At 40.9% G+C, this 26,572-nt stretch overlaps 1 protein-coding gene across 4 annotated transcripts in view; it reads right to left on the reverse strand.

The window, feature by feature from the left end:
- flna (filamin A, alpha (actin binding protein 280)) overlaps positions 1–22,555 on the reverse strand; it is a 31,032-nt gene extending 8,477 nt beyond the window's left edge. For 2 of the 4 annotated variants that reach the window (XM_017486768.3, XM_017486766.3), the window contains exons 1-29: positions 22,223–22,555; positions 18,454–18,941; positions 9,938–10,192; positions 9,505–9,602; positions 8,478–8,625; positions 8,168–8,364; positions 7,883–8,045; positions 7,552–7,752; positions 6,760–6,897; positions 6,545–6,671; positions 6,257–6,393; positions 5,948–6,144; positions 5,745–5,858; positions 5,517–5,660; positions 5,253–5,376; positions 4,992–5,152; positions 4,819–4,909; positions 4,545–4,714; positions 4,299–4,416; positions 3,925–4,187; positions 3,502–3,820; positions 3,145–3,318; positions 2,861–3,023; positions 2,591–2,751; positions 2,328–2,495; positions 2,098–2,221; positions 1,625–1,781; positions 1,360–1,549; positions 700–723 (exon numbers count right to left, since the gene is read on the reverse strand). In XM_017486768.3, the coding sequence (XP_017342257.2) occupies positions 700–723; positions 1,360–1,549; positions 1,625–1,781; positions 2,098–2,221; positions 2,328–2,495; positions 2,591–2,751; positions 2,861–3,023; positions 3,145–3,318; positions 3,502–3,820; positions 3,925–4,187; positions 4,299–4,416; positions 4,545–4,714; positions 4,819–4,909; positions 4,992–5,152; positions 5,253–5,376; positions 5,517–5,660; positions 5,745–5,858; positions 5,948–6,144; positions 6,257–6,393; positions 6,545–6,671; positions 6,760–6,897; positions 7,552–7,752; positions 7,883–8,045; positions 8,168–8,364; positions 8,478–8,625; positions 9,505–9,602; positions 9,938–10,192; positions 18,454–18,829 (4,702 nt within the window). In that variant the 5' untranslated portion in view covers positions 18,830–18,941; positions 22,223–22,555. The remainder of the gene's footprint in view (positions 1–699; positions 724–1,359; positions 1,550–1,624; positions 1,782–2,097; positions 2,222–2,327; positions 2,496–2,590; positions 2,752–2,860; positions 3,024–3,144; positions 3,319–3,501; positions 3,821–3,924; positions 4,188–4,298; positions 4,417–4,544; positions 4,715–4,818; positions 4,910–4,991; positions 5,153–5,252; positions 5,377–5,516; positions 5,661–5,744; positions 5,859–5,947; positions 6,145–6,256; positions 6,394–6,544; positions 6,672–6,759; positions 6,898–7,551; positions 7,753–7,882; positions 8,046–8,167; positions 8,365–8,477; positions 8,626–9,504; positions 9,603–9,937; positions 10,193–18,453; positions 18,942–22,222) is intronic. The other 2 variants (XM_017486769.3, XM_017486767.3) reach the window with 1 other exon arrangement.
- Positions 22,556–26,572: the final 4,017 nt, after the last annotated feature.

Genomic DNA, 26,572 nt, shown 5'->3' on the forward strand with positions numbered 1-26,572 from the left:
CGGCTTTCACAATTACACATCCAGAACACCTCAGATCACACAATCTTGAGCTTTAATACACTAAATTTGGCAGATTTGTAAGTGAAAAAAGGAGCCATCATTTGTGATTAACTGGAATAAATCTGCATTTACACAATTGTGCAGTCTGCTGATTTGACCAATTATTGAAAGCAGCCTTTCATGTGTCTGTTACCACAGATGTCTAACTGGTAAGAGCCTATTATAAAGCTCATTAATACAGAATTTCTGTCAGAGGGAAGAAAAAAAAAAAAATCTTAAAGTTTATACAAATGTTTATTTCAGTAACCTTAATGGCACATTCCACCATTCAGCCATAGGAAAAATCAGGCTTAAGTTAGTTATTAGTCTGTCTTCAGTAACACAACATGCTCAGTTATGCCATTTAAGAAAAAAAAAAACAAAACAAAACAAAAAAAAACAAAAAAAAAAAAAGGCCGGGGGGAGAGACGAAGAGGATCGACCAAGTCCCTGACCCAAGAACAGCGGTCCTCAATGCGTGTTAAAATGCATAAATTTCTTCTCCTGTGTTAAACATTAGTTTTAAGGACTACTTCAGCAGACTCAAAAACACATACTATGTATTTATAAAAACACAGTGTATGCTGTCAAAGCATTACGCTGCCATTCTGCATGCAAAAAGAGTCGAGTCCGGAGCAAGACATTTATCGAAGCGCTTACCCAAACCGTGACCTCCGATTGAGACTGTGAGCCCGTGAGAAGCAGAGAGTGAAAAAGTGAAAAAGTAAAAGTCAGAACAAAATACAATAAAATGTGCTCAAAAAAAACCAAACAAACAAACAAACAAACAAACAAAACAAAAAAAAACATTTAAACCAAGTGGTGAATAGAGTGTGCTGGGAATGTGAGCAGCTCTGCACAAAAAGTGACGTGTCCAAGTAGATGACAGAACTGGGAACCACACACAGACACCAAACAGAATTATAGAAACCCATTTGTAATGGGTTTCTTATTGGTCCAGCTTGAGCACCAAGTTAAGACAATCCAAACCTCAAATGGGTGTTTAAAAAAAGTGCCAAATAAGTCATTTACAATAGTTCCCCTATGGCAGAATTAATCAATCTATTATACTCAAAATATTTTAAGCTTTTCCCATCATGATCCACAAAAGACCTTTAGTTCTGTTTTGGAAACAAACCTTGATTCATTATGAATATACTGCTTTGGTGTACAGACCTTAATATTTACACTGAACCCTTTCTGTACAACTACACAATCACAATGAACTAGGAAAATGTGCATAATGTCTATTAAAAAGTCTATTAAAAAACAACAATTGAAACCTTAAGTAGATCAGAGGACTGGTGTTGAAGGGCCTACCTGTGACTGTGCACTTGCTGGCATCTCCTGTAGGGACAGCTCGAATGCGGTATGGGGAATATGGGATTTCATCACCACCATATTTAATAAGGATGGTGTAGCGACCAGTCATATCAGGCACATAGGAGACTAGGTAAGTCCCATCCTGGTTATCACGAATGTTGGCCTTCTTTGGCTTCCCTTCTGGATCCTGAAACAAAACAGGGATGAAAAACTATCCAACCATCTTACATCTAGTACAATTCAAAAAATTTCTTGCACTTACAGTAATCTGGACAGCTAAAAGTCCCTCTCCTGCATCCTTCGCATCAATGGTAAACTCCACTGGCAGGCTGGCAGGCACCCCAGTAGTGTTAAGACCAGGTCCACTGGCACGCACCTTACTGGCATCATGTGTGGGCAGAACCTTCAACTTATAAGGGCTATAATGGAGAAGGGATATGTATGAGAAAGACAGAAAAATGGTGAAGTAGGGATAATGAAAACATTTACTCCTTGCTAACGGTCTTCCATTGAACACTAGCAAACTTGAGTTTTCCCCAGTTGTAACTATAATGTGTCCTAGGTTACCTTAACTAACAAGTATCACTCGAGTCTTTTTGGAACTAAGATGAACCAACAATCCTTCCCAGCCAATTAGAATGCATGACTGTGAGGCTGTGTCATGAAATGGGACATAGGGTCTGATTAAAGTGTTGAGTCTAGTCTGAATACTGAATCACTTAAATAGATGTGTACCTGCGTGGTATCTCCTCATCAGCATACAGCACATTGATGGAATATGGCCCTTCTTTGGTGGGCACATAGCTTACAGTGTGAGTCTGATCTCCATTATCGACCACCTCAACTGGTTCCACAACACCTGCACAAGATGCATGCAAAAATAAGTATATTCCGGGTAATGGTAAATAATATTCTAGGTCATGTTGAACCATTTATAATGTTGGCAACATGAAGCCCTCCCTCACCTTTGGGACCCTGCACTCGGACTTGCAGCGGAGCTACTCCTGCCTTGCTGGCATCTACAGTGAAGACCTGAGGGATATTAGCTCGTACATTGGTCCCAAGACCCTGGCCTTGGCATTTGACTTTAGTGGGATCAACAGTATCATGAACAGGCACAGAGAATGGGCTTCCTATAAGAGCAAACAGTGGAAGAAACATGTGACTTATCAAATGGGGGGGGGGGAATAAATACAGAACTTTTGAGAAAACAAAGAAAAATACTAACCAGTGACAGGTTTTCCACCATAGGTAATATTAAGGTTGTAAGTCCCTGGCTCATATGGGATGTACTCTACAGAGCAGCTGCCATCTTTATTATCAGTGCAGGACATCTTTGCTTCCGATGGTCCCTCCATAGCCAGGCCCAGGCCTCCTGTACCAGCCCCACTAAACAGACATTGAGAGAGGAATCAAATACTAGACCAAAAAAAAAAAAAAAAAAAAACCAACAAAAAAGACCAAAATCTCTAACAGTAGAAACTACTTCAACACCAACCGGGTCTCCACAGTGAATTTGTTGGGTTTGTTGGTGATTCCAGACTGCAGTCCTGGGCCATGCACACGCACACGTGCAGGATCACAACCCTCTGTTACAGGCACACGGAATGGACTATTGGGCACTGGAGCAGAATCATAAGAAACCTCTACACTATGTGGACCTGCCCAGAGAAAATATTTATTAGGCCAAGATTAAACTTGAATTAACCAAATCAAGACCCAGATATGGATTCAACTTCAATTACTTTATCATTACAAGTACACACAAGACCTAAGGCTTACCTTCTTCATAGGGAGTGTATTCTACTTTGTAGGTACCATCTCCCAGGTCTCTAATAAGAGCCTCAGTGCAGTTACCAGATGGGTTGTTGATGCAGGTCTTGATGTGATTGCCACCAGTTTTTGTTAGGGCACGAGCATCAACGGTGAAATCTGTAGTAGCCTCTCTGAAAACCCCTTCAAGACAACAATGCCAAGGAAATTAGAACCATCTTTAAAAAGGTTAGGATTTTGTCTACAATTGTATACAATTCACAATTTATGCAAATTCATAAACATACTTAAAACCTAATACACCAAGTAAGCCTACAAGATGGTGATCATGGGGAACCTCAAATGTATTTGGGTCCAGAAAACTACCTTTGCCTTCAACTCCAGGTCCAAAGACTTTCACACCACCGGTTTCAACAGCTGGCTCCACATTTAATCTTGATGGGAAGTTTGGCACATCCTGGCCACCATAGCGGATGGTAAGAGTGTACGCGCCAGGGTACAGGGGAATGTAGGTAATGGTATAAGTTCCATCTCCATTATCCTGAATGTGCACCTCTGCTTCAGTTCCATTATCAGAGATGATCTCAATGGTTAATTCGGCAGGGCCAGCATTGGTGCAGTCTACCACAAACTGGCCAGTCTCACCAACCTTAGCTCGCTCCAAACCTGGACCAGAGCACCGGACCTGCAGCCACAAGCAATAAAAAAGTCAGGGGAAAAAAAAAAGATCCATTAGTTGAAGAGTGGGTAAGCATCTGAGCATTTGTCTGAAATGCAACACTGCTCCACCTTAGATGGGTCAGTGGGAGCTACAGCCTCCACAGGGAAGGGGCTTCCTGGGATGGGAGCACCATCGTAAGTGAGCTCCACCTCATAAGGTCCCTTGTCTCTGGGGATGAAGCGAACTTGGCTGGTTTCTGGGCTCAACCCTGGTTCCACCTTACAGGGCACCGATTTACCACCAGGTCCAGTCACCTTTGCAGCAACTTTACCTTGACCACCTGCACCCTTTGATTTGACTGTAATCTCCTGGTCTTTTCCAACAGTCATCTCTGAGGTGAAAAAAAGAAGATGCAAGAGTTAACTCAGAAAAGAACTAGAGAATATCCATTTCTAGAAACGCATTTGAAAAGGTCAAAGGAAATAGGGATGTCATGACATACTGTCGCCAAGGCCTGCAACATTAATCTTGCTCAGATCAAGGGAAGGAGCCACAGGCACAGCAAAGGGAGTTTTGGGAATGGCATCACCACCATAGGTCACATTCACACCCAAATTACCCTGAATTTATATTTAAAAAAAAAAAAAAAAAAAAAAAAAAAATTGTATAAATGAGGGCCAAGGTTATTTATTTATTTTATATAAACTCAACTTGCTTTTGTTATTTTTCTACCACAAAATGTAATTACCTGTTGCACTGGAGTGTATTTGACAGTATAAGTGTTGTCGTGGTTGTTGATAATATCAAAGTCCCGCACTGCCTCACCCTTGTTGGGCCCAGTAAACTGAGCATCCAGCTTGGCTTTGCCTGCACCCTTTGTATTCACAGTGAAATGAGTGGGTTTGTTCAGTTCTACACCTGAGGAGGATAAAAAGGGAGTGTAGAGCTTAAATAACCTCTTTGCACACGTGAAGGTTAAGATACTACTCAATGTGATTATATGTTTTGTTTCATTTCGTCACCTGTGCGGTTAAGACCAGGTCCCTCTGCTTTGACTTTGCTGGCATCATGAGAGGGATCCACTTTAATTCTGACTGGCGACATTGGAATAGGCTAAAAAGACAAAACGTACATCAGAGACAAGCAGCACCAACCTATATGCATGCCAACACATGAACACACATGTATGTGTTACCTGATCAGCAAACAGCACCATGATAGTGTAGCTGCCAGCTCCTGGAGGAGTGTATTTAACTGTGAAGGTGTCATTATCATTTCTGATTATGTCAAAGTCAATGTCAGACTCAGCTGGTCCCACAACACCAGGAGCACACTTAATCCCAATGCTGATGTCACCTACAGAGACATGAAATCATGTATCTTATATTACGGAGACAAAGAAGAACGAATTGATTAACCAAAAAAGTCACGAGTGCTAAAATGAATATGGTCATACCCTGGCCAGCCTCTGCACAGTCCACAGTGAAGTATGTTGGTTCAAAAGCCTTCAGACCAGTCTTGGCAACACCAGGTCCAGATACTTTCACCTTATTAGGATGGCATCCAGCTCCAATAGTCATCTACAGGTTTAAAAAGAAGAATCCAGCACATTCAACAAACAAAACCACAACAGTAATAAATTTTATTTATTTATTTTTAAACTTTGTACAATTCTATCCTCTGTGTAAAAATGTCTTAGTTGATTTCCACATGGACTGACCCTGAATGGGCTTTCCGGGATATTGACTCCACCCCAGGACACCATGACTGTGTGTTTAACGGGCTTGCGAGGGGTGTAACTGCAGCTGTAAGTCCCATTACCATTATCCTTTACTTGCACATCAACAGGATTTCCATCTCGGTCCTGACAGGGGGGGGGAGAAAAAAACCCCATTATCCTTCTATATACAATTATGTTCAAACACAAAAAAAGGATACGGATACATACCTGGGCCTGAATCTTTAGAGGTGCTTTGCCCCCCAGTTTGGCATCCACTGTGAATTCTGCTGGCTTGCCAACCGCTAGACCAGTGCTCTGAAGTCCTGGGCCATAGGCCTTCACCTGAAATACAAATGAGCAAGAAGATAAGTGAAATGCCTCCCTTCCCCAGCAATTAGTTTGGCTAGCAGACATAGAACACATCTCTGTACCTTGTCAGGGTAGAAGTCTCTGTCTGGTGCTGGTTTGATCTCAGCCATGAAGGGGCTGTGTTGGATGTCCTCATTTTTACAAAGCACATGCACTGCGTACTCGCCTGGCTCAGTGGGCCAATAGCGCACATCACAGGAGCCATCACCCTTATCATCACACTCAATCTTGGCTGGAGATGGGCCCTCCACAGAGAAACCTAAACAGGAAGTCAAGCATTATATTTGAAATGGGTGAACATGCATCAGCTGACACTTAGAACTACAAAAGTGTCCTAAGAATCAGAAATACAAAGTGCTAGCGCAACTTGCCTAAAGTGCCAACATCATCTCCAACTGCCTCCACCACAAAGTCAGCAGATTTGCCAACAATGCCACCTTCCAAGCCTGGGCCCCATGCCCGCACCTGCTGTGGCCCAGCCTCACTGCTTACTTTCACCTCGAATGGACTGAAACAAGGAAAGAAAAAAAAAAAAAAAACCCAAAAAAATGCAGGGATAGGAAGGGAGAACAAGGAAAGACATGATTTAGAACATCTTGTTTTTTGCCGTCTTGGAATTGGGACTAGATACAATCAATACAATTATCAAATATTCTAACCTGCGAGGAATATGCTGACCACCCCAGGTAATGGTAATGATGTAGTTTCCAAGTGTGGTGGGGTAATACTCAAAGCTATAGACTCCATCTCCCAAGTCCTTCTTCTTACAGGGCTCCTCCAGACCCTCTGTAATATACACAGGCACAAAGACCATAATCAGTATAATCGAAAACACAATCAGGCATAGTTGCTACTCAGCTAGCACTTCACTCACTTGGCCCTTTGATGGTGACCTTCAACTCTCCAGTGCCAGCTCCTTTGGTATAGACCTTAAACTCTGCAGTCTCCTTGATCCTCAGGCCTTTGGGCTGTAAACCACGGCCTTTGGCTCTGCACAAACTGGGGTTACATGCTGCAAAGGGACATGAGACAAAGTGATTAACATATCACACTTCAAACATGCAAGTTAATGTTCTGAATGGTTGGGCTTTTAGAAGTAGTCAGGAAATTCCAGGCATGGTGCAGTGGAGATAAGGAACTGCAAGTGGCAGAGCTACATATCTGTACCAAGCATGGTTAAATTTGGCTAAAACAGCAGCATGACATTAGTAAAGGAAATGGGAGTTTTATTGTAATGAGCGATAAAATGTTTTATTAATATTCTGTAAAAGATAACTGCTGAAAGGGTCACCGAGTCATGGGGATGCCCCATAGTTTCAAAGCAATGGCAATAATATATGAACGTCGGTTTTCAAAAGGGGAGAGTATGAGTGAGTCGCATGAAAAGTCACATGCAGCAGGTCAACAGCAAGCAAAGTACCCAAAAGATCCAAGGTGACAGGAAAGCACATCAGAGGTCAACAGGCTGATCCAAAAAAATAGGAAGAAAGACCAGCAACAGTTGTCCTTCAGGAGGGAGAAGAAAATAATAGCCCAGGAAATATAAGAAAGAGAAAAACACAAAGATGGACCATGTGCAGTAAAAGACAAATGTATTTTCTAGGACTCTTTGCTCTTTGTCTCTGCAACCCACACTCCTGCTACCTTTTCCCTACTGGCTCCTCACCTTCTCCAACGCTGACCGTGTAGGGGCTCTTCGAGATCTGGCCCCCAGCAAATGTTATGTAAATCGTGTGCTGGCCCTCCTGGGTGGGTTTGTAGGTGCAACGGTAGCTGCTATTGCCTTTATCCTCAATGTGGCACTCCACTGTGTCCTTCTTGCCACTGGGGTCAATAATGACCACCTCAACTTCTCCCATTCCAGCACCTGAAAATGAATCTTCTGTAAATATAATTTCTCTTCAGACACTACAACCCCAAACTGATTGTTGAGAGCCATTTAACACAAGACTGACATAAATGACCTAAAGTGCTTAAATCTGCATTTCTGTTATTACCAGCAGTGTATACATCAAAGTAGGTGGTTTTGTTGGCAATGTTGCCCACAGCCTCAAGACCTGGCCCCTGGGCAGTAACCTTGCTGGAGTCACCCTGAGCCATCCCCACCTCCACCTCAAATGGGCTCTTTGAAATATGCAGGCCTGCAAACAGCACTGTTACCTATAATACAAGATAAAGGTCACAGATTAAGAATGTAACGGGTAAAAATCATCCTACAATGCACATCTACTAGACAATGACTATTATCAAGCCTCCATAATATTCAGATAGGACCCAATTACCTTATGTGGCCCAGTTACTTTAGGAACATAGACTACTGAGAAAGTGCGATTCTTGTCATTGTTGGGAGTGACTTTAGCCTCCTCACGATGGCCTGCTGGGTCTTCTACATAAACCAGCACCTCTCCTTGGCCTGCGCTGATTGTCTCCACAGTGAACACAGCCTTTTTCATCACTACGTTACCAGTAGGCTCAATGCCTAAACAGAGGAAGAGAGTTCTATGCAACGCCTATGGATATCTATTGAATAACCCAACAGTTCTTTTCTATGAGCTTTATACTCGGAAAATAAAATGACAAATGTCAGTGTACCTGGTCCATAGGCACGAGCCTTTTTGGGGTTGAGTTTGGGGCGTAGTGGGGCGCCAGGCTTCAGCTTTGCCTTAGGGAACTGTGACAGGTATGTCATAACCGAGTGTTCATCCACATTGGGATCAACAATTTCTTCTGGAGTGATGACCTGGTAGAGAGAAACAAGTGTAAGCAGATGAATCACCCCCCCCCAAAAAAAAAAACCCCACACCCCAAAAAAACAAAAAAACGGCCTGTACAAAATGAGTCATAACATAGACTGTCACCTTGGAGACAGGCACCTTATAGACCACATGCCAGTCTGTGGCATTAGTTGGTAGGCACATGACACGCGACAGCAGGAAACTTTACCAACCACACTTGTAACTGACAGCACGCAATGCACCACAGATGGTTAAAAAAAAGAAGCCTATTTCAAAACTTCATTGGTTTCATTTCTGTAGTAGCAAAAATCAGTTTAAAAATCAACCCCAAATTTTTTTAACCAGGTACTGCATTAAAACCTTTGTAGAAAGCAAAGAGTAATGAAAACACAGTGGCTGTTTATTTACTTTGCTAGGCATAAGGGTTTTCCAATGGGTATCAGCATTAAAAAAATCATACAAATTGAAAACATCCAATTTTACTCTGAATTTTATTTATTTATTTAGAAAGTGACAGAAAAGTAAGGTCCCTTGTACCCAGTAATGTTATCCTGAATTTCAGGAACATAGGGATGATTTTTCCTCTCAATGAAACTATAAGGTTTTTAAAATGACACTGTAGAAGGGGAACATAAAATGTAATCAAAACTTTTTTAAAAAAAGGTTTACTCTTTTCTGTATGAAAAGTATAAAAGCCAAAGTGAGCGTTTCATGCAACAGCAATTATAGTCTGAGCATGCCACTGCATAGACCACATACAGATCCTATAAAAAGAAGCTTGGAAGCAGAGAATTTTAATAAATTATTTGCATTCAAATTACTTGAATCATTTTAGCCCTAGTGATATGTAGGATTATCCTCAGACAATGGGAAAAATTAGTCACCTGAGGAACACCGAGCCACTCGTCAGCCTGCTGCATTGCCTCACGTGCATTGTCCACAGGCTTTGTCTGATCCCAGGAGTCCCAGTCCGGACACAGCCCTGAAGAGTTAACAACATTTTCATATATGGTTACTCTAAGTCATTAACTAGCAATTAGATTAGTGTTTACATTGTTGATTACAAAACATCTAATAAGTTAACAAACGCTTCATTGTAATGCTGTCTTCTTTCCAATATCACTGCTTTTGAATGATTTGTAATTGCTGCATTTTTAATTCTCTCTACACCATCAACTCAAATTGAGTTCAAATAACGGAACTACGCAAACTCTCAAAAATGTAAACATTAGTTGACTGAGGTGTCAGATAGCCAGATGTCTGAACCAAGATAGCTTTTAATTCTTCCAATCTCCCCCACCCACCTCAGTGACCTACCTGGGGCACAACTGTCCACCAATGCTCCCAGTGCTTTGCCTGACTGCCAGTCGCGGCTGAAATTGGTTATTGGAAGCTCAGGCAGCTTGTTCTGGATCCAGCCCAGGAGCCTCTGCTTTGGTGTTTTCTGCTGCTTGGCATCGTCTGTGTCCTCTTCCTCGTCCCACATGGGCATGGAGATAGAGTAGTGCAGAATGAGGGTCCATATCAACCCTAGGATAAGCTTCAAGTTCCCGTCCACAATGGCTTTACTGTCTGGCGGGGGGGGGGGGGGGGGGGGGGGGGGGGGTTAGTCAAAAAGAAAGAAGCGATTACATATACTAATCAAAGATTTAAAAAAAAAAAAAAAAAAAAAATATTTAAGCTAGACATTATAGACAAAGCTATGTCATTTTCTCTCATGGCCTTTTCCAAAGATAAAATCATTTTATATTTTATAAAATAGTGTAATTTATTTTAATGACAAATAACCCACTCAAAAATGCTTTTAAAGAAGGGAAGTCTTCACCATCTGCACATTTTTCTCAAAATCCACCATGATTTCAGTTAAACTGCATAGAATGTTTTAGATGATGCATAGATGCAGATTTTTGGCATGAAACTACCTGCAGATTGTTTTAATGCAAAATGCCTTTTCTCATCTTTGTGAGAAATCATGCAACAGTGGCCACCAGCAAGGTCAACATATGTACCAGCAGAGAAGCAAAACTTGTTACCCTTCTCCACCCAGTTTTAAAATAAACACACAAAGATCTAAACCCAGCAAAGACTGGCCATGAGAACCATTAGTCATACTTCTCCATTTCTCTGAACCAAATGAAGCACACACCCATCAGAGTGCAAACAGCCACAATGTTCCCCAGTTGCAAGAACTAATGCAGAATTACAATTTTTATATTATATGCATATAGCCCAAGCTTCTTAGATAGTGGAAGTGATAGTCAGATTTTAGTGCAGCAATACTTTTGGAGTGGGCTGAGGTCTTGATTCAACTGAACATGTTTGCTTGAGAACACTTAAATCTATATAGATGAGGCCCTTTCAGTACTCCACATTATTGCTTCCCCTAACCAAAAGGTAATAAATGGAGCTCAGATCAATTCATCATTGTTGTGTTGTCCACTCTGCTACAAGTCCACATTTGTCCAAAGCTACATGCCAGCCCATGCATATGTGCCCTAGTGTAGGGCTCTGAAGATTTGCATAGCTTCCTTTGATCAGTAAATGCCGTTTACTGCAAACTCATTACCCAACAGCAATGTTCACCAAGCTGAACCAAAAGCACCCTTAACTGATTAGCACATAAGAAAAATCGTAGACAAAACAGCCTTAAATAGAAACCTAAACGCACTGTATATTTTTAAGATCTCAGAACATTTCATCCTGCTCATGACCCTCACTACTTATTCAACACTCTTGGTGCCATGTTAAACAATACATTTGAATTTGCCTTCTCCAGAGTGTGGTCTAGAAACCACAATAACCTCTCCAAAGTTTGCAGGAATTCAGCTTGGTTTCTGGCAAATTAAACTGGACTATTGAAGAATCTTAGATCCATTTTCTTTCAGGGTGAAAAACAGATTGTAGAATACCAAAAAAAAAAGAAGCTCCATTATTCACAGAGCCCTGTGGGGACAGTGGTTAAGAGAGGGGCCATTTCTAGTTAACATTTCCAATAGGTATGACTGTGCTCCTAAGAAGGAGAAGTTGACAGTTTTGTCTCTCTTTATTGTACATAAGAAGGTGGTCAAGTGGGAAAAAGTGAAACAGCCTAGTCAGGCTCCTTTGACTCCTCTAACTGACAAATCTTCATGAGATTATTCATTAGGGACAAAGTTATATGGAGACAGAAAAAGTGTTTCGAGAGGGTGATCTGTGTTAAACAGGTCAGCACTTGTTGGAGGAATCAGAGGCATTTATATGATGAGCTGTTGAGTACAGAGGGTGTGGCCACCCACACACCCAGCAACCATTGCACATGTAAAAGCACAGCAAAAAATGGAAACATCAAGCTGCTCTTCAATCACCGAGCTTACAACACACTACATTGCTTAAATTGTAAAATTACTTCATTCTTTTTTTTGAGCCAATTCACACATCAGCAAATTTGTGAGAGGTGGGAGAAAACCAGAGGCCGTGTAGGAAACCCATGGGGAGAACATGCAAAACTCTACACTGACAGTAACCCGAAGTCAGGATCATACTAAAGACCAGGAGCCACAAGGAGGCAATGCTACTCTCTGTGCCACCATATCACTCCTGATCAAACCAGCTTTGGACATATATCTCTGCCTCATACATCTTGGCCAAAACCACCAACAGCCCCAATTGCAGGTGAAATGAAGTGATTAAAAAAATTAAATAACACTAGGTTTGATATTAGCATTACTGCGGTCTCAGCAGAAATTCATAAAAGGTGCAGATGGAAACCTTCTCTAAAATCACTTCTCTTACTAACCAACTAGACTGCTCTTTTTTGAAGAATCCTGGGAACCACTATGATGCAAAAAAGTGTGTGCGTGCATGCTACAGAAACACTTGGGTCACCAGGCTCTCCAACCCTCATGCCAAAACACATCACAGACTAGCAAACAAAACATGACAGGAATCTGTAACAACCTCTCCACTACACTCAGGCCTTTTTTGGACATGATCAAGGCTAGCAATGAAATTCCCAAACCAGGCATCTTATTGCTAAGAAAATGCCAAGTCCAGTACATATGAGAACAAGGAAAACAGGGAGACTGACAGAGGTGGAGTATTTGGGGCATAATAAACAAGTTATTTCAGAAGGCAGAGTTATCAGTTTTGGATATGAGCACAGATAATCCAGACCACACATTCCCATGACTCACCGTCTCTCTGGGTTCAATAAACAACAGCACCTGACGTCAGCACTCCCCTCTGACCCCCACACCCAGACCTCTGATGCACCATGACATGTACCACGACAGCAGACACACTCACACAGCCTACTAATCCTGTAGGAATGACCCATCAACCAAGATCAGTTAAGGGCTGGAATGTGGTAAAACCCATATAGGTCCCAGTCAATTTAAATGTTGTCTATACTCACTTTCAGAATCATTAGAATCCCAATTTAAACTTAGTGAGGGGGCAGTAAGGGCAACAGCATGGCAGCAGGGAATCCAAGTAGGAAATTGCACACATTCCAGTAAGTCTTATCACCAACTCTTGACCTGAAATCTGGACAAACACCCACATGGCTATTTAATGAGTCAGAGAGAATATGTTTATACCCCAAGGGGTGCTTATACCCCTCAGGCCCCAGCCCAGGTGATTGATGTAGCCTTCACTGTGCACCCAGATTTAATACCACGTTAACCTATATTTCAGCCCATCAGATAGATAAGACTCAAAAATCTCAAAGAACTGTTGCATCAACAGCTCTAATAAAAAAACAAAAAAAACAAACCATGTGGTGCAGCAACACTGACGGGTGCTATATTACCACATATAGGAAATCTATACAACATACATCCTTAAGTGCATGAACATTGTGAGTAAACTTCCTCTTTCTTTCATTTCTGCTACTTCCAATGGTCCCTCCCTCCTCCTCAGCCTGCATCCATCCCTCCCTCTCTTTTGGAAATGTTCCCCCTGGTTTTTTAGCCTTAAAAGGGCAGAAGCAAACTTGATCCTGGCAGGCCACCCATTTCCTTGCACAGCGGTTTCTGATTACAAGGAGGGAGGGAACAGAGGGAGGAGGGAGGGAATGGCAGGGAGCAAAAAGCCTTGAACAGAGAAAACTGCTGTGTTCAGACTTTTGTAAAACCCTATATTGACAGAGCTGGATTGTCATTTGGCTCCTCTTGTTCTGTGGCTAACGGGTCCATGCCAAGCTCCATCACTAGATCCTCACATATCCATCTCCCACTCTCTCTTTCACACACACACACACACACACACACACACACACACACACACAATCCAGCCACATGAAAAACATACGATCCACATGCTTATATAGAAGTGAAGAGTTGATGTTCATGTACTTTAGTCTACACTTTAAAACGAGGCAACTATAATGAACTTAAACATATTGCAAATACAACACGTTTTGAGATTAACCCATCTGCATTTGTGCATCAATTAACAGAAGCTAGAGACAACCTGACTATCTCAGCGGAATCATTTACTCAGCAGGGTCAAAGTATGATTTTATATATGTTTTAGCTGTTTGAGATGACGCACTAACATTTTTTGGCGCCTAGTAGCACTGGACACGACTACATACCATAAAACCCAAGGGTACCCTAATCATTCCGTTGCATCTCAAGTACATATGGATGCAATTGACCACGTCTCTCATAAAAGTAATATGTATGCTTGTACTAATTCTTCACGATAGCTTAGAGACATTCTATTCAGTCGTTTCATCCATTAGGCAACACCTCCATTCCAGAAAATACTTTCATTCCTCCGTTCTAAACTCGCACCTCTCCACACCACCCTCCCCTCAAACTGTACAAAGAGGAGGAAAATTGCAGCCTCAATCTGGAGGCTTTGCAAAAGCATACTATCCCTAACCACTATGTTAAGCAGTGCCAGAGCAAATTATCTTATCTGCTGAGATGGATCACCAAAAATTGAAACATTGAGGTCCCAGCAGAACAGAGGAAAACCACAATCAAGTGTCCTTTTGCTAGTCTTAACGCCACCTCACATCCTGCCCCTGTGCAGACACATCTCCACTAAAATGAGTGAGGTTTAAAGATTCACATTCTTTATAAAGCTTTTCAGAAAAATGATAGGCATGCCATGGTCTTCATGTGGTTTATGCAGCTGCTGTCATGGTGAATCACAGCGTCCTTAAAGAAACCTTTTATTTAAAAAAAAATAAAAAAAAATAAAAAAAAAAATAAAAAAAAAAAAAGGTTTCCCCTAAAAATTGCCACTGTTGCATTTGAGTCACCGTGGAAGACATTCGTGCCAAATCCCTATTTTACTAAGTATTCAAATGACTACTTTGAAAACAGTCTAGAGTTGCAGAATCAATCTTTAGGGGGCAGAGGAAAGTTCTTGGGTATCGCACTACAAGGTTCTTCCCCTGTGTGGTTGGTACAGGATGCCATGCACTCGCACAGAAACAACTTTTTTTTTTGACTCTTATCTGCATGATAACCTAAAAACACTAAAACGTACTGACCACTACATGCCACACTCATTTTGCTGCATTACTCCAATTTACTTATGCCAGCCCTTCTTTCACAACTGCAATAGTTCCCTGCTGTGAATAAGCAGGAAATCCTGGCATTAGCAAGGGGAGACACTAGGAGACTCCGAAGACTGCACCCAAAAGGCATTAGGCATCAGGGGAGGGGCATCATCCAACATGGTAAATGTGCACATCACTTTATAAACTACCCAATTTAATGGGGGGTGGGGGAGAAAGGAGAAAATAGTCTCCCCAAATCTAATAGAAGGCCAATAGGAGAAGAGAAGCACCTAAACAGATAAACACATGAATAATAATAATAATAATAATAATAATAATCCTACACACTCAGAGAAAAAGCTGTCCTACAAAGGCAAACCACAGTAACCAACACTGGGGCTAAAAATGTCTAACATTTTCAAAGTTTTATTTGGCCTAATAAGTGTATTTTAGGTCTATTTGACAGCATATTTTCTTCAAAACAGAGTTTGAATCTGGTCACTGTCACATCAACAAAAACAGACCTAGTTTGACCCAACTGTATTTGTTTTACCTTTTCCTCTGTAAGGCAAAAATATGGCTTTTTTTTGTTGTTGAAAACTTTACTTAAAAATAATAATAAACAAACAAAACTTAATTAAAAAGGAACCACCTCTGGGCTTGGAGGGAACATCTACATTCTTAGGAACCAAAAACACACATTTATATTGCCTTTTTCAATAGTGTAAATTCCTTCTTCCTGTCCAGTTCCCTCTTCCTAATATCATTGTGTGCAAGTAAATTATTTTAAATGCTAACAGTTAGCAGTAAATCAACTTTGAGCTGTATTTACTTCTAAACCTGTTAATCATTTAACCATTAAAGCTGCCTGTAATGACTTTAGGTCTACTCAAATATTAAAGACATATGCTCCACAAGTGATTATATTTCTTTTTAGACAAATGTTTCCTTCTGTTTAGAGATGAACATGCCTGACTCAAGTCCTGTCCTGACTTATGCACTAGCACTAGAATGAAGATTGAGCAATACAATACCCAAACATAGCACATCATGGAGAACCACACCCAAGATGCATGTCTTCAACCCTTCCACTACCTGACCTCCATCAATGCTGCATCTGTAACAGCAACTGCAAATGAAACCTGTCAAGCCAGGAGGAACACACCCCACCTCCACTTTATGTACATCTCCAAACTCTCCATTAGCCAGGTGCTCCCTAAGAAAAGAAAAACCTTCACATAAACTAGCCAAATGCCATCACTCCATTAGAGTGATAACCCAAAGAACATTGTTCCAGTTATTATAGCTGAGGATCTGGATATACCTGTACATGTTTAAAAGGCCATCACATCAAACAATATATATATATATAACCAAACCTCTAACTCAAATCTTAGGTCAATATTGGTGAAATCAAGCCAGTATTGAGCCGAATACTACCACCAATTGCAATCCTTACTGTTATAAGTGCAAGCACATGGAAAAGAAAAAAAAAAGAAAAAGTTCTGAATCACCTGAGGGTTTATTACCCAATTTCATTGTACTCCCTGGCTCCCTTGGCTTGCAACACCTCAAATAAATATGCTACATTCATTCCTTTAGGGCATCTTGAGAAACACTGCCATGCAGAGACAGATCCTTTCAGAATCCTCTCTCAACTAGATGGAGTATATCTAATTACCAGCAATGCAGACCACAAACATACCATGTACTGAACATACAAGTATCCTCCCTTGAAGGACGCGTCTCTACAGACGCATCGCTGTTAATCAGGAGGTGGTGTAAAACAGTTCATTTTAGCCCTGGTTTAAATTTAATATAATGTTTGCCCAAACACACCTAATTTAACCTTGTTAATCAGTTGATGAGATGAATAAAAGTGTTTCGGAAACATGGAAAGCACTAAAATGTGGAGGACAAATGGTATTAGAGAACCAAGATTGAGAACAGTAGTCAAAGATATCTTAGTAACATTTAGAAGTGTGGATGGTTTATGTGAAAATGGGATATGGCTTTAAGATAGGAGGCAATCAACTGGCCAACCGCTCCCAAGGGACACACTGCACCATACAGACATGACCTTCAAATTCTCGGCATACTCAAGTCTGATTAAAGCCTTAAGGAAATTTTATTTTATAGTACTGTAAGCTAAACACCTACTTTACAAAGGAAAACATGCACTGCTGCTGAATCATTCTTAAAGCCCAGTATTATATTTAAAATATAAAAATAAAAAGTTCCTTATAATCAAGAAAACTACAGCTGGTTCACTCACTGGATTTACAAGTTCATCAGCATATTCTGAGTACTCACTAGCCAATCTGATCTGGGAGGTTTGCAATAGAGGTATTGCTATGAATTAAACAAAATTATCCATCCCTTCTCCAAGATATCAGGGACTTGGTCAACAATATTTAGTAAAAAAATGACCATAGAAGCAGGGTTTGCATGAGGCCATATAGGATTGATTGTTTTTCATTGTAGATCTTCCAAGCTTGATCAATAACACACCCACACATGCACAAAAACAATTTATGTGGACACAGCTTTACATGGATTAAAACTGGGCTGTATATGTGGATTGCCCTGAAGCTGCATGGATAACTTTGAGATGATGCCAATAATCTTGCCAACAGAACTTTTGTTCCACACCCTCCACACAAGCGTCCACAAAACCTACTTGTTGCGCCTGAAGGCTTGCCAAGATCCGGTTGTTAAATCCAACGTGGACATTCGGCGTTTGGTTGTGAAAGGAAGAAAAATAAAATAAATGAAATAAATAATTAAATAAATAAATAAATAAATAAATAAAAACACCAGTCAACCGGTCAATAATAAATAAGTCGGCCAAGGCGAGTTACTCACATCTTTACTCGGAATTCTCGCTTTCAAAACCCGGGAATGAAGAGAGAATGTGTTTAGCCGCTTCAACTTTAAATGCGGTTTGAGTATCAAATGCTTACACACATAGTGGGAGATTCCAGCTAGGCCCAACTTTAGCGACAATACCCACTTTTCCGTTATCCTGTGGCCTACAGTGTGTGTGGTGCCTTCAGCATATGTAATTAAACGAATCATGTTTTAAAGCTGAATATACGACCGAGAACATTTTTCATTCATTATTGCGGAATTTCATCGATACAAACCGTTTCAGAGGTAAACATACTCAAAGACTGGAATATCAAACAAATGAAAACAACCGGTGAAGCAGGTTGTGCTGTGGAAACTAGCCGACTTCAGGATTCATTTGGAAAAAAACTTTTGGAAAATTAGCGGTCAAGGCAGAAAGGAAACATACTGTAATAGAGGGAAGTGTAAGGGGGAGGGAAGCGCATACCTATGGACACGAGTTTAATATTCTCCCTGTCGAGAAACTCCAGCGCCACGGACACGTTCTCCAGCTGCATCTGCCTGAAGGTGGGCCGCTGGTTATACTTGCGGAACATCTTCTTCTGGCTGAGCACCTCAAGCAGCCCGATTAGGCGCAGACCATCGCTCAGGTCCGTCTGCAGGTTTGCGATGCGCTTGTTCACGCACTTCAGATGCTCGTTGCACCAGCGAGTGAACGTGTTCTGCTGGATCTTCTTCCATGGCGCGTCCTCGGCCAGATCTTTCTCCGTAGCGGGCATGTCGGCGTCCTTGTCCGGGGCGAGAGAGGCGTTGGATGTGGCTGAGGCAGCGCTCGACTGGTGCAGGCGTGGGTGTTGACTCATTCTTATGCTCTCCGCTCGGCCTCGCTAGGGTTCTCAACTTTTTTTTCTTTTTTTTTCTTTTTTGGGTGGAGTCTTGGGGAGAGATCTATGCTCTTGTATTGAGTTCTTTTAACTGCAAAAGAAGATAAATTGAGAAATAAGTTCAAGAAAAAAGGGTGTCTAGTAGCCTACTATATATAAGGTTATATATATGTATTTATTTATTTACATGCCACTGGGAGAATTGTAGAACTGATATTTAAATAAGAACACTGTAGCATGAAATGAATTTATAAGAAAGTCACCCTAGTGTTTGAAGAGATTATAAGATTAAAGAGAATGCTGTGTGGGTGTTGGGCGTGTCTGGGGCACAGCCTAGAACTTAATGTGGCTTAAGGCGAGCCGATTCCCAAGAGTATTTAAACAGTAAATTGACTCCACTCATTTACACGATTGCAAAAAATAGACATAAATAATCGCTCTAAACTTCTTCTCAAAACTTGCTGGTTTAACCAATGTGGTAAACCAGGAAATTCACCCAAGACGGAATAAACAAGACAAGTAGTTTTTATTATTATTATTATTATTATTATTATTATTATTATTATTATTATTATTCAACACAAATCTCATGCCCTCGATGTTTCATAGTTTGTTTCTCATCAGACGCATCAAATGATGTCACTGAAAACTACGCCAATGAATTCAACACACACACACACACACACACACACACACACACACACACACACACACACACACACACACACACACACACACACACACACACACACACACACACACACACACACACACACACAAAGAGGTTATGAATTACGGATGATTTGGCGAAAATATTGAAACTCAAAGAATGGGTGTTTCTTTCATATCCAAGTAGGTTGGAGTTAGCACTTGGTTTGCTTGAAGACATTCATCATACACTTCGCTATGAATCTGATGTGAATCACTTTGTAGAGACATTGTATAGTCTACTTACTTCATTTCATTATATGTTGGGGAAAGCATTTGTAGGAGGGAATGTGAGCAGATTTAGACCCATTTTCTTAGAGAAACAACACACAGTGAATCAGTAGGGGACTTGCACATTATATTAAGCTGAATACGCAAAGTATAGGCAATATCATAAAATCCTTGGTAGAGTTTTAAAAATCATGATTGTATCATTCAAATGAGCAAACAGTAGACCACTGAATTAACCCAGACTATTTTGTAAGTATGGCCAAAACTGTGGTAAAGGATGTTAAGCACAAAGAATGTTTCCATTCGTCCTTTTTTCAGACCTTTCCTCTCTAGGAAAATCTGAGGAATGCCCTCCATCTAACTACTGATGCCCCTTGACCCCACGAATCCCCATCCCCCTCCATAAAACAACAACATTAAACATTTCATTCTTTTTGTCTCCCCATTTCAATCTCTCTCTCTCTCTCTCTCTCTCTCTCTCTCTCTCTCTCACGCATAAAACAAATATAAAAATAAAGGAATTTAAAAAATGCATATAAGCATTGTCCAAAAATATCAATTTAATCACATAGTTAATTTAGTAATTCAACACTAGGTATATAATAACTATACCACTACAACAATGTTTTCACTTGTGTCTGATGCCACGAGCGAAATGCTTTTCACTTCATGCATAAAGTGTAACTCGAAGATCTGCTCGAAACAACAAACAAGTCCTGTAACGTTATCATGCCAATCTCATTTCGTACTTTGGCGCCATCTACAGGACTTCGACCTAATAGTATCAACATGAAGTAGAATTTCTTATCATAATGTTAGAAGTTATGAGTCACAGTTGTAGTAATGCTAAATTATGATGTACTTCAGATATTAGTCCGATTGATGCATACTTCAGTTCACTTTAGTTTTGTACACGCTAGCATGTGCAATCTGTTTCCGATATGAAACTGCAAATGGGATAAATAACTTCGAAAAGCTTCCTAATTGTCTGTTTAACAGGTGATAAAGGTATTGGAAAAGTAAGTGCCTGCGCGGATACTTTCACATAATGTGCAAAACCAACAGGATGTATGCAGCAGAAGTGCCATGCACGAACAGTGGGCACACAGCGTGCACTGTCCGCGCATGCGCACCACCACTGGTCTAAGGAGCCTTGTGGTTAACCCATATAATATAGCTGTCAACCGCAGAGCGCGCTATCTTCAGCAGGCGAATGAAAAACACAGATTGCAGTACCAGAAAAGTATAGATGTTTTTTCCGGTTACTTTGAGAAGGTGCAAGATATCAAAACAAATTAATATGCACCAAGTAGGCTATCTTGAGCACTAAATGGGTCTATAGGCCCTACAAGGTTATCTTAGAAGACGTCTTAAAAGTAATGTTCAAACAGTTGTTTTTATAAAATAAGTTCTTTTTTCTACAGTTCTACGTATTACACGAGATACGAGGCGTTAGGGACATCGAAAACACTCAACTGTGTTAAACTCATGTCCTCCAGGACTCTGCTTCCAACGACTACTGAGCAGTGATCTTGATCATTAGGAGCTGTTGGTCCGTTCAGGTGAGATTTCCCAGTGTACACTGCGATGTGAGCGGAGGGGGGCGCACGCCACCATCAAAGTTACACAGTGATATACAGGCGAGAAAGCAGGAGTTTTTCATAGTTTGCCTTATTTGGTGAGGAGGGCTTAATTAGGTTACGACATGTTTAAACCCCCATAGAGAGCCGCTGGGCTTGTGTATGTCGACGCACCAGCTAAAGTACAGGAAATATGCACGAGGAGAGAGTGAGCGTGTGTGAAAGGAATGGGAGCTGGTACAGTGTACAGAACAGTGTAAAGAAGAGCAGAAGTTCATCTACAGCGGTTATCATCTGGCTCTGTTCAGACACGCCTTATCTTCATGTGGGCCCCGAGTTTGACCAGCTGTAAATAACAACCAGCTGTAAATAACAACTTTTTAACCAGCTGTAAATAACAACTATGCACATCTGAATGTACATCAGATGTGCAGCTCATAACATAACATTTCAATTCATCCTATCATAAACCCAAATCACAAATCCTGGGACTGAAATCACAGTACTGTGTACCACCAAGTGTGGTTTTATAATCCGTAAAGCAGACAGTAATTGTGATGCACACAAATCTTAGTAACTACATACAGTAGCCTACTCTGAGCATCAGAGCTCGTCCGTTAATACATTCGCGCACTCCTCTGAATGCTACAGCTTGTTTGCCACAGCTGCCTGAAGCAAAAGGTTAACCAAGTATGGCTTAATATGAGTGCAAACATTTACATCTGCACTGGAGCTGTTTCAGGCTACAGCTATCAGCGTATTGTAACTGTACACCTCACTTTACATAGCCTACAGTTTGAGTTGCACAACTTCTTATGAAGGCGGAATGAAAAACGAAAACTTTCCAACTTACTTTTTTTTGCGTTGTTTTCCGAACGGCCTTAAGATGGTACCTTCTGTGTGCTTCAAGCCGTTACACGGAGAAAAGTGCGCTATCTTCTCAATGACCCTCCCTGCCGGACTGAAGTCTCCCTACAGGGGAAAACGCGAGCTCGGTGAACTCCAGAAAGAACGCGAGTGACACCCTCTTGTTCTTTTCTATCTCCTTTTCTCCTCTCCTAACACGAGAACCTTAATTGGTAAAGTATCAAAGAGGTGGAGGAGAAGGAGGAGGGCAACCCTTTTCTATCTAAACGCTCTCAGTGAAAAAGAGCTGACGTTATACGGCGATGCGACCGCGCCTTCGGATTTTAAAGGTATGATGTCACCCTGGCTGCGCGCGCCCGTATCCGCTCCGTGCGTGCGTGTGTGTGTGTGTGTGTGTGTGTGTGTGCGCGCGCGCGCGTGCTTCACTGCTCACTCTCAGGTCGAAGAACTTTTTGAATAGAAGCATTCCTAAAGTCTAATCGGCTAGGTCCCAATTAAATCACATGCTCCCGTATAGTGCACCGCCACAGGTTAGTCAGCACAGGTGGAGTACTCCATTTCGACATGCTGTTTAGCAGGCTACAGTAGAATGCCTAATTTTCAACCGGTTTTTATTATGGACTGCACTACTCCTTGCTGTACTATAAACCTGTCCCTTAAACTTTAAAATGCTTAGAAGGTCTGTGCACAGCTTTCAGGTAACTCACTCTAATCTATGGCCTAGTTGTGTTAGGCCGGTAGGATTAGTAGGCTAATCACAGATTCATTTGACCAAAAACATGACCCAAATATATCCTGAAATCCTCCGCACTGATTAGATCAATTGGGCGCGTGTGTGTGTATGTGTGTGTGTGTGTGTGCGCGCGCGCTTGTATATCTGAGAGTGAAAGTGTGAAAGAATCATTCATACTTACACTGTGTATAACTCAACTGTTAGAAGAATGGTTTATATTATCATATACCTTTCATTCTGAAATCACTGTTCTGCTGCACTAATACAATTATTAATATATTAACGTAACCAGTATTTTATGAGACATTGCCATCCTCTCTCCGAACTGGAGAGCAGTGCTGTAAAACCTGAATAACCAAGAGAGCAGCAGTCTTTAGCATACATATTAAACTGAAAACAGAGCAGTCAGAGGGCTGAAACTGCCCTGTATTAACGGTTCTACCTTTTGTTTCACTTTGTTTTTACTGCCTGACTAACAAGATCACACCAAAAAGCCTTGCCATCAAGCCAGCAACTATTTGTGAGTTAAAGTAATGGCTTAGATAGACAAGACATCCAAGCTCTTTGTAAGTCAAGTGAAAAATTTTTGACTCCTTTGTGGCCTCAGACTATACCTTTCCCTGCTGTCATGAATTATTTCCAATATCATCCTCTATAGGCTACGATAAACTCTGGAACCAGTAAAGTAGGCCCCCCATGTATTTATACGTAAACACCATGGCAGAAGATTTGAGAGGGAAAAACATGCTTAATCCTACACTATTTAATATGGTAAACATGTTTAAGATTGAAGAATTGCTAGGCACAACTATTTTCTTGGAATAATACACAATTTCAATTGTATCAATTTACTGCAGGGGTTGTGGAGAGTAATGGAACATAACAATCATGCCTTTTGAAGAAAAACTCAAATATAACATTGCTAAGCATTTCTGTAAATATTTGCAACATTGTACTTTCATATCTGCTTCACCGACACAACCAATGGAACCATAATCGTTTTTCCCTTAGAAAATGCACAAAATATTACCATGGCAAAGGGTTGACTTCATTAATATATGATCCATTTGTGTCCTGGCCTCATATATCAACAGAATTTAAATAGAAGCGTGGAGATAAGATGTAGATGTAGATAAACTGATACATACTCAGCACAAATACAGAGGGATAATAAAGACTGATTTAAAATGACTGCACTCTAACTGGTTAATGCATGCTCATGTTAACCCAGTTACACTACATTTAATAAAGTTTATATCGACATGATATAATGAAACATTTAAAAAATAGGGTCTATGAATATAACTCAAGCAGTACAAATTGGTTTCTATGCAACAGTGTCTCTATACAATCAAAACCATTGCACATGAATATACGATTCATACTGTATATGTTACAAGCCAAATTTTTAATTGGCTTACAGTTATTTTTCACTATGTAATTAGAGCCATTATTATAAATATACAATGGATATAAAAGGTCTACACACCCCTATTAAAATGGCAGGTTTGTCATGTAAAAAAAAAGAAACCAAGATAAATCATGTCAGAACTTCCCACACTCAATGTGATATTACAGTCTAAAAAATTAAGTGAAAAACAATCAGAAACATTTCAGGGAAAAATAGGGGGGAAAACCTTACAATAACCTGGTTGCATAAGTGTGCACACCTTTTTATAATTGGGGATCTGGCTGTGTTAAGAATGAACCAATCACATTCAATCTCATGTTGAAAGTAATTATCATACAGCTGTCATCAAAGAAATTATTCTGATTAACCCCAAATAAAGACCAGCTGTTTCTGTAGGATTTTCTTCACATCTTCTTGGTTTCATCCAACTGCTGAAGCCATGGTCTGCAAAGAGCTTACAAAGCATGCATACTATCTCACTTGTTGAAAGATATCGATTAGGTGAGGAGTATAAAAGAATTTTCAAAACATTAGATGTACCATTGAACTCAATTAAGGCCATCATCAACAAAGAAAACATAGAAATCATCGACAAACAGAGAAAACGGAGCAACACAGTGACATCACCAAGAACAGGATGTCCCGCCAAAATTTATAAAAGGACAGGACAAAAACTTACCAGGAAGGCTGCCAAGAGACCAACAGCAACATTAAAGGACTTGCAGGAACATTTGACAATACTGATTACTGTCTGTATATGACAACAATCTCTCACATTCATATGTGTTATGCCACGGCGAACTCGTGGCCGCAATACTCAGTTGGCGGTGCCGCTTACAGACATGGCGGACAGGGACTACACTTCCCAGCCATGCCCGCACTCAAGTTCACCTGAGTATTGATCACCAACACCTGTGCGGCTGATAAGTTATAAAAGGCCTCGTTAACCTTCGCACCCTCGCGAAGTAAACGCTCAGTTCTCGTGACTTAGTGATATTACCAAGCCTTAGCTTTAGTCTAGATTTCCCTGGTACTTGGACTTTCCTGCCTGTTATTCACGTTTACAATTCCTTGCCTTATCCCAGTTGGACTGTTCACCTGTATTAGTCTGTTTTCTGCTATTCCTCTCATGTCACGTCTGCACACGCTGCCCTGCCCGTCCGCGCTGGTCTCCAGCAGATATCGTTACAGTATGTCTGGGCATTGGAGCAGGGTGGTTTGACAGAAGCCCTTTCTCACAAAAAGACCAGTTAAATCACCCCAAACCATGTGGCAAAATATTTTATGGTATGATGACACCAATTCCTAAAGGTATAATAAATCCATAATTCAAAATGTGTTTGAGATGCAAAAACAAAGCACTTTAACAAAAGAAGACCATACCCATGGTGAAGCATGGTGGAGGTAGCATCATGCTTTAGGGCTGCTTTTCCACAGCCAGAAATGTGGGTTTTATCAAGGTGGAGGGAATCATGAATAGCGATAAATACAAGCCGATTTTAGTGCAACTCCTTCCGGTGTCTGCTAGCAAGCTGAAGATGAAAAGGAATTTTACCTTTCAGCATGACAATGACCCAAAGCGTACATCCAAATCAACAAAGGAATGGCTTAACTAACAAAACATCAATGTTTTTGAATGCCGAGAGCTGAATCCAAGTAATAATCTGTGGGGTGACCTGAAGTGGACTGTGCACAATAGATGTCCTCATAATTTGATGGATTGAGAATGTTTTTGCAAGAAAGTGTGGGGAAATATTGCCAAGACAAGATATACCACACTGATAGACTCTTACCTAAAAAGGTATAATAAAATCAAAAGGTAATTTTAACAGGGACTGTTAAAACTTTTAGACTTCTGTGTAGACTTTTTATATACATTGTAGAATAAAGAGATGGCTCCAAGAAAAGTTCTCCTGTAAGTCTATCCATCCTCTATGCCACTTTATCCTTTTCAGGGTCATGTGGAAACCGATGCCCCCTATCCCAGGGAGCATCGGGCACAAGGCGGGGTACACCCTGGACAGGGTGCCAATCCATCGCAGGGCACACAATCACTTACACGTTCACACACCCATTCATACACTACGGACACGCCAATCAGCCAACCATGCATGTCTTTGTGGGAGGAAACTGGAGTACTCGGAGGAAACCCCTGCAGCACGGGGAGAACATGCAAACTCCGCACACATAGG

This window comes from Ictalurus punctatus, chromosome 15 (genome assembly GCF_001660625.3).
Source record: "Ictalurus punctatus breed USDA103 chromosome 15, Coco_2.0, whole genome shotgun sequence".
NCBI classification, from domain to species: Eukaryota; Metazoa; Chordata; class Actinopteri; order Siluriformes; family Ictaluridae; genus Ictalurus; species Ictalurus punctatus.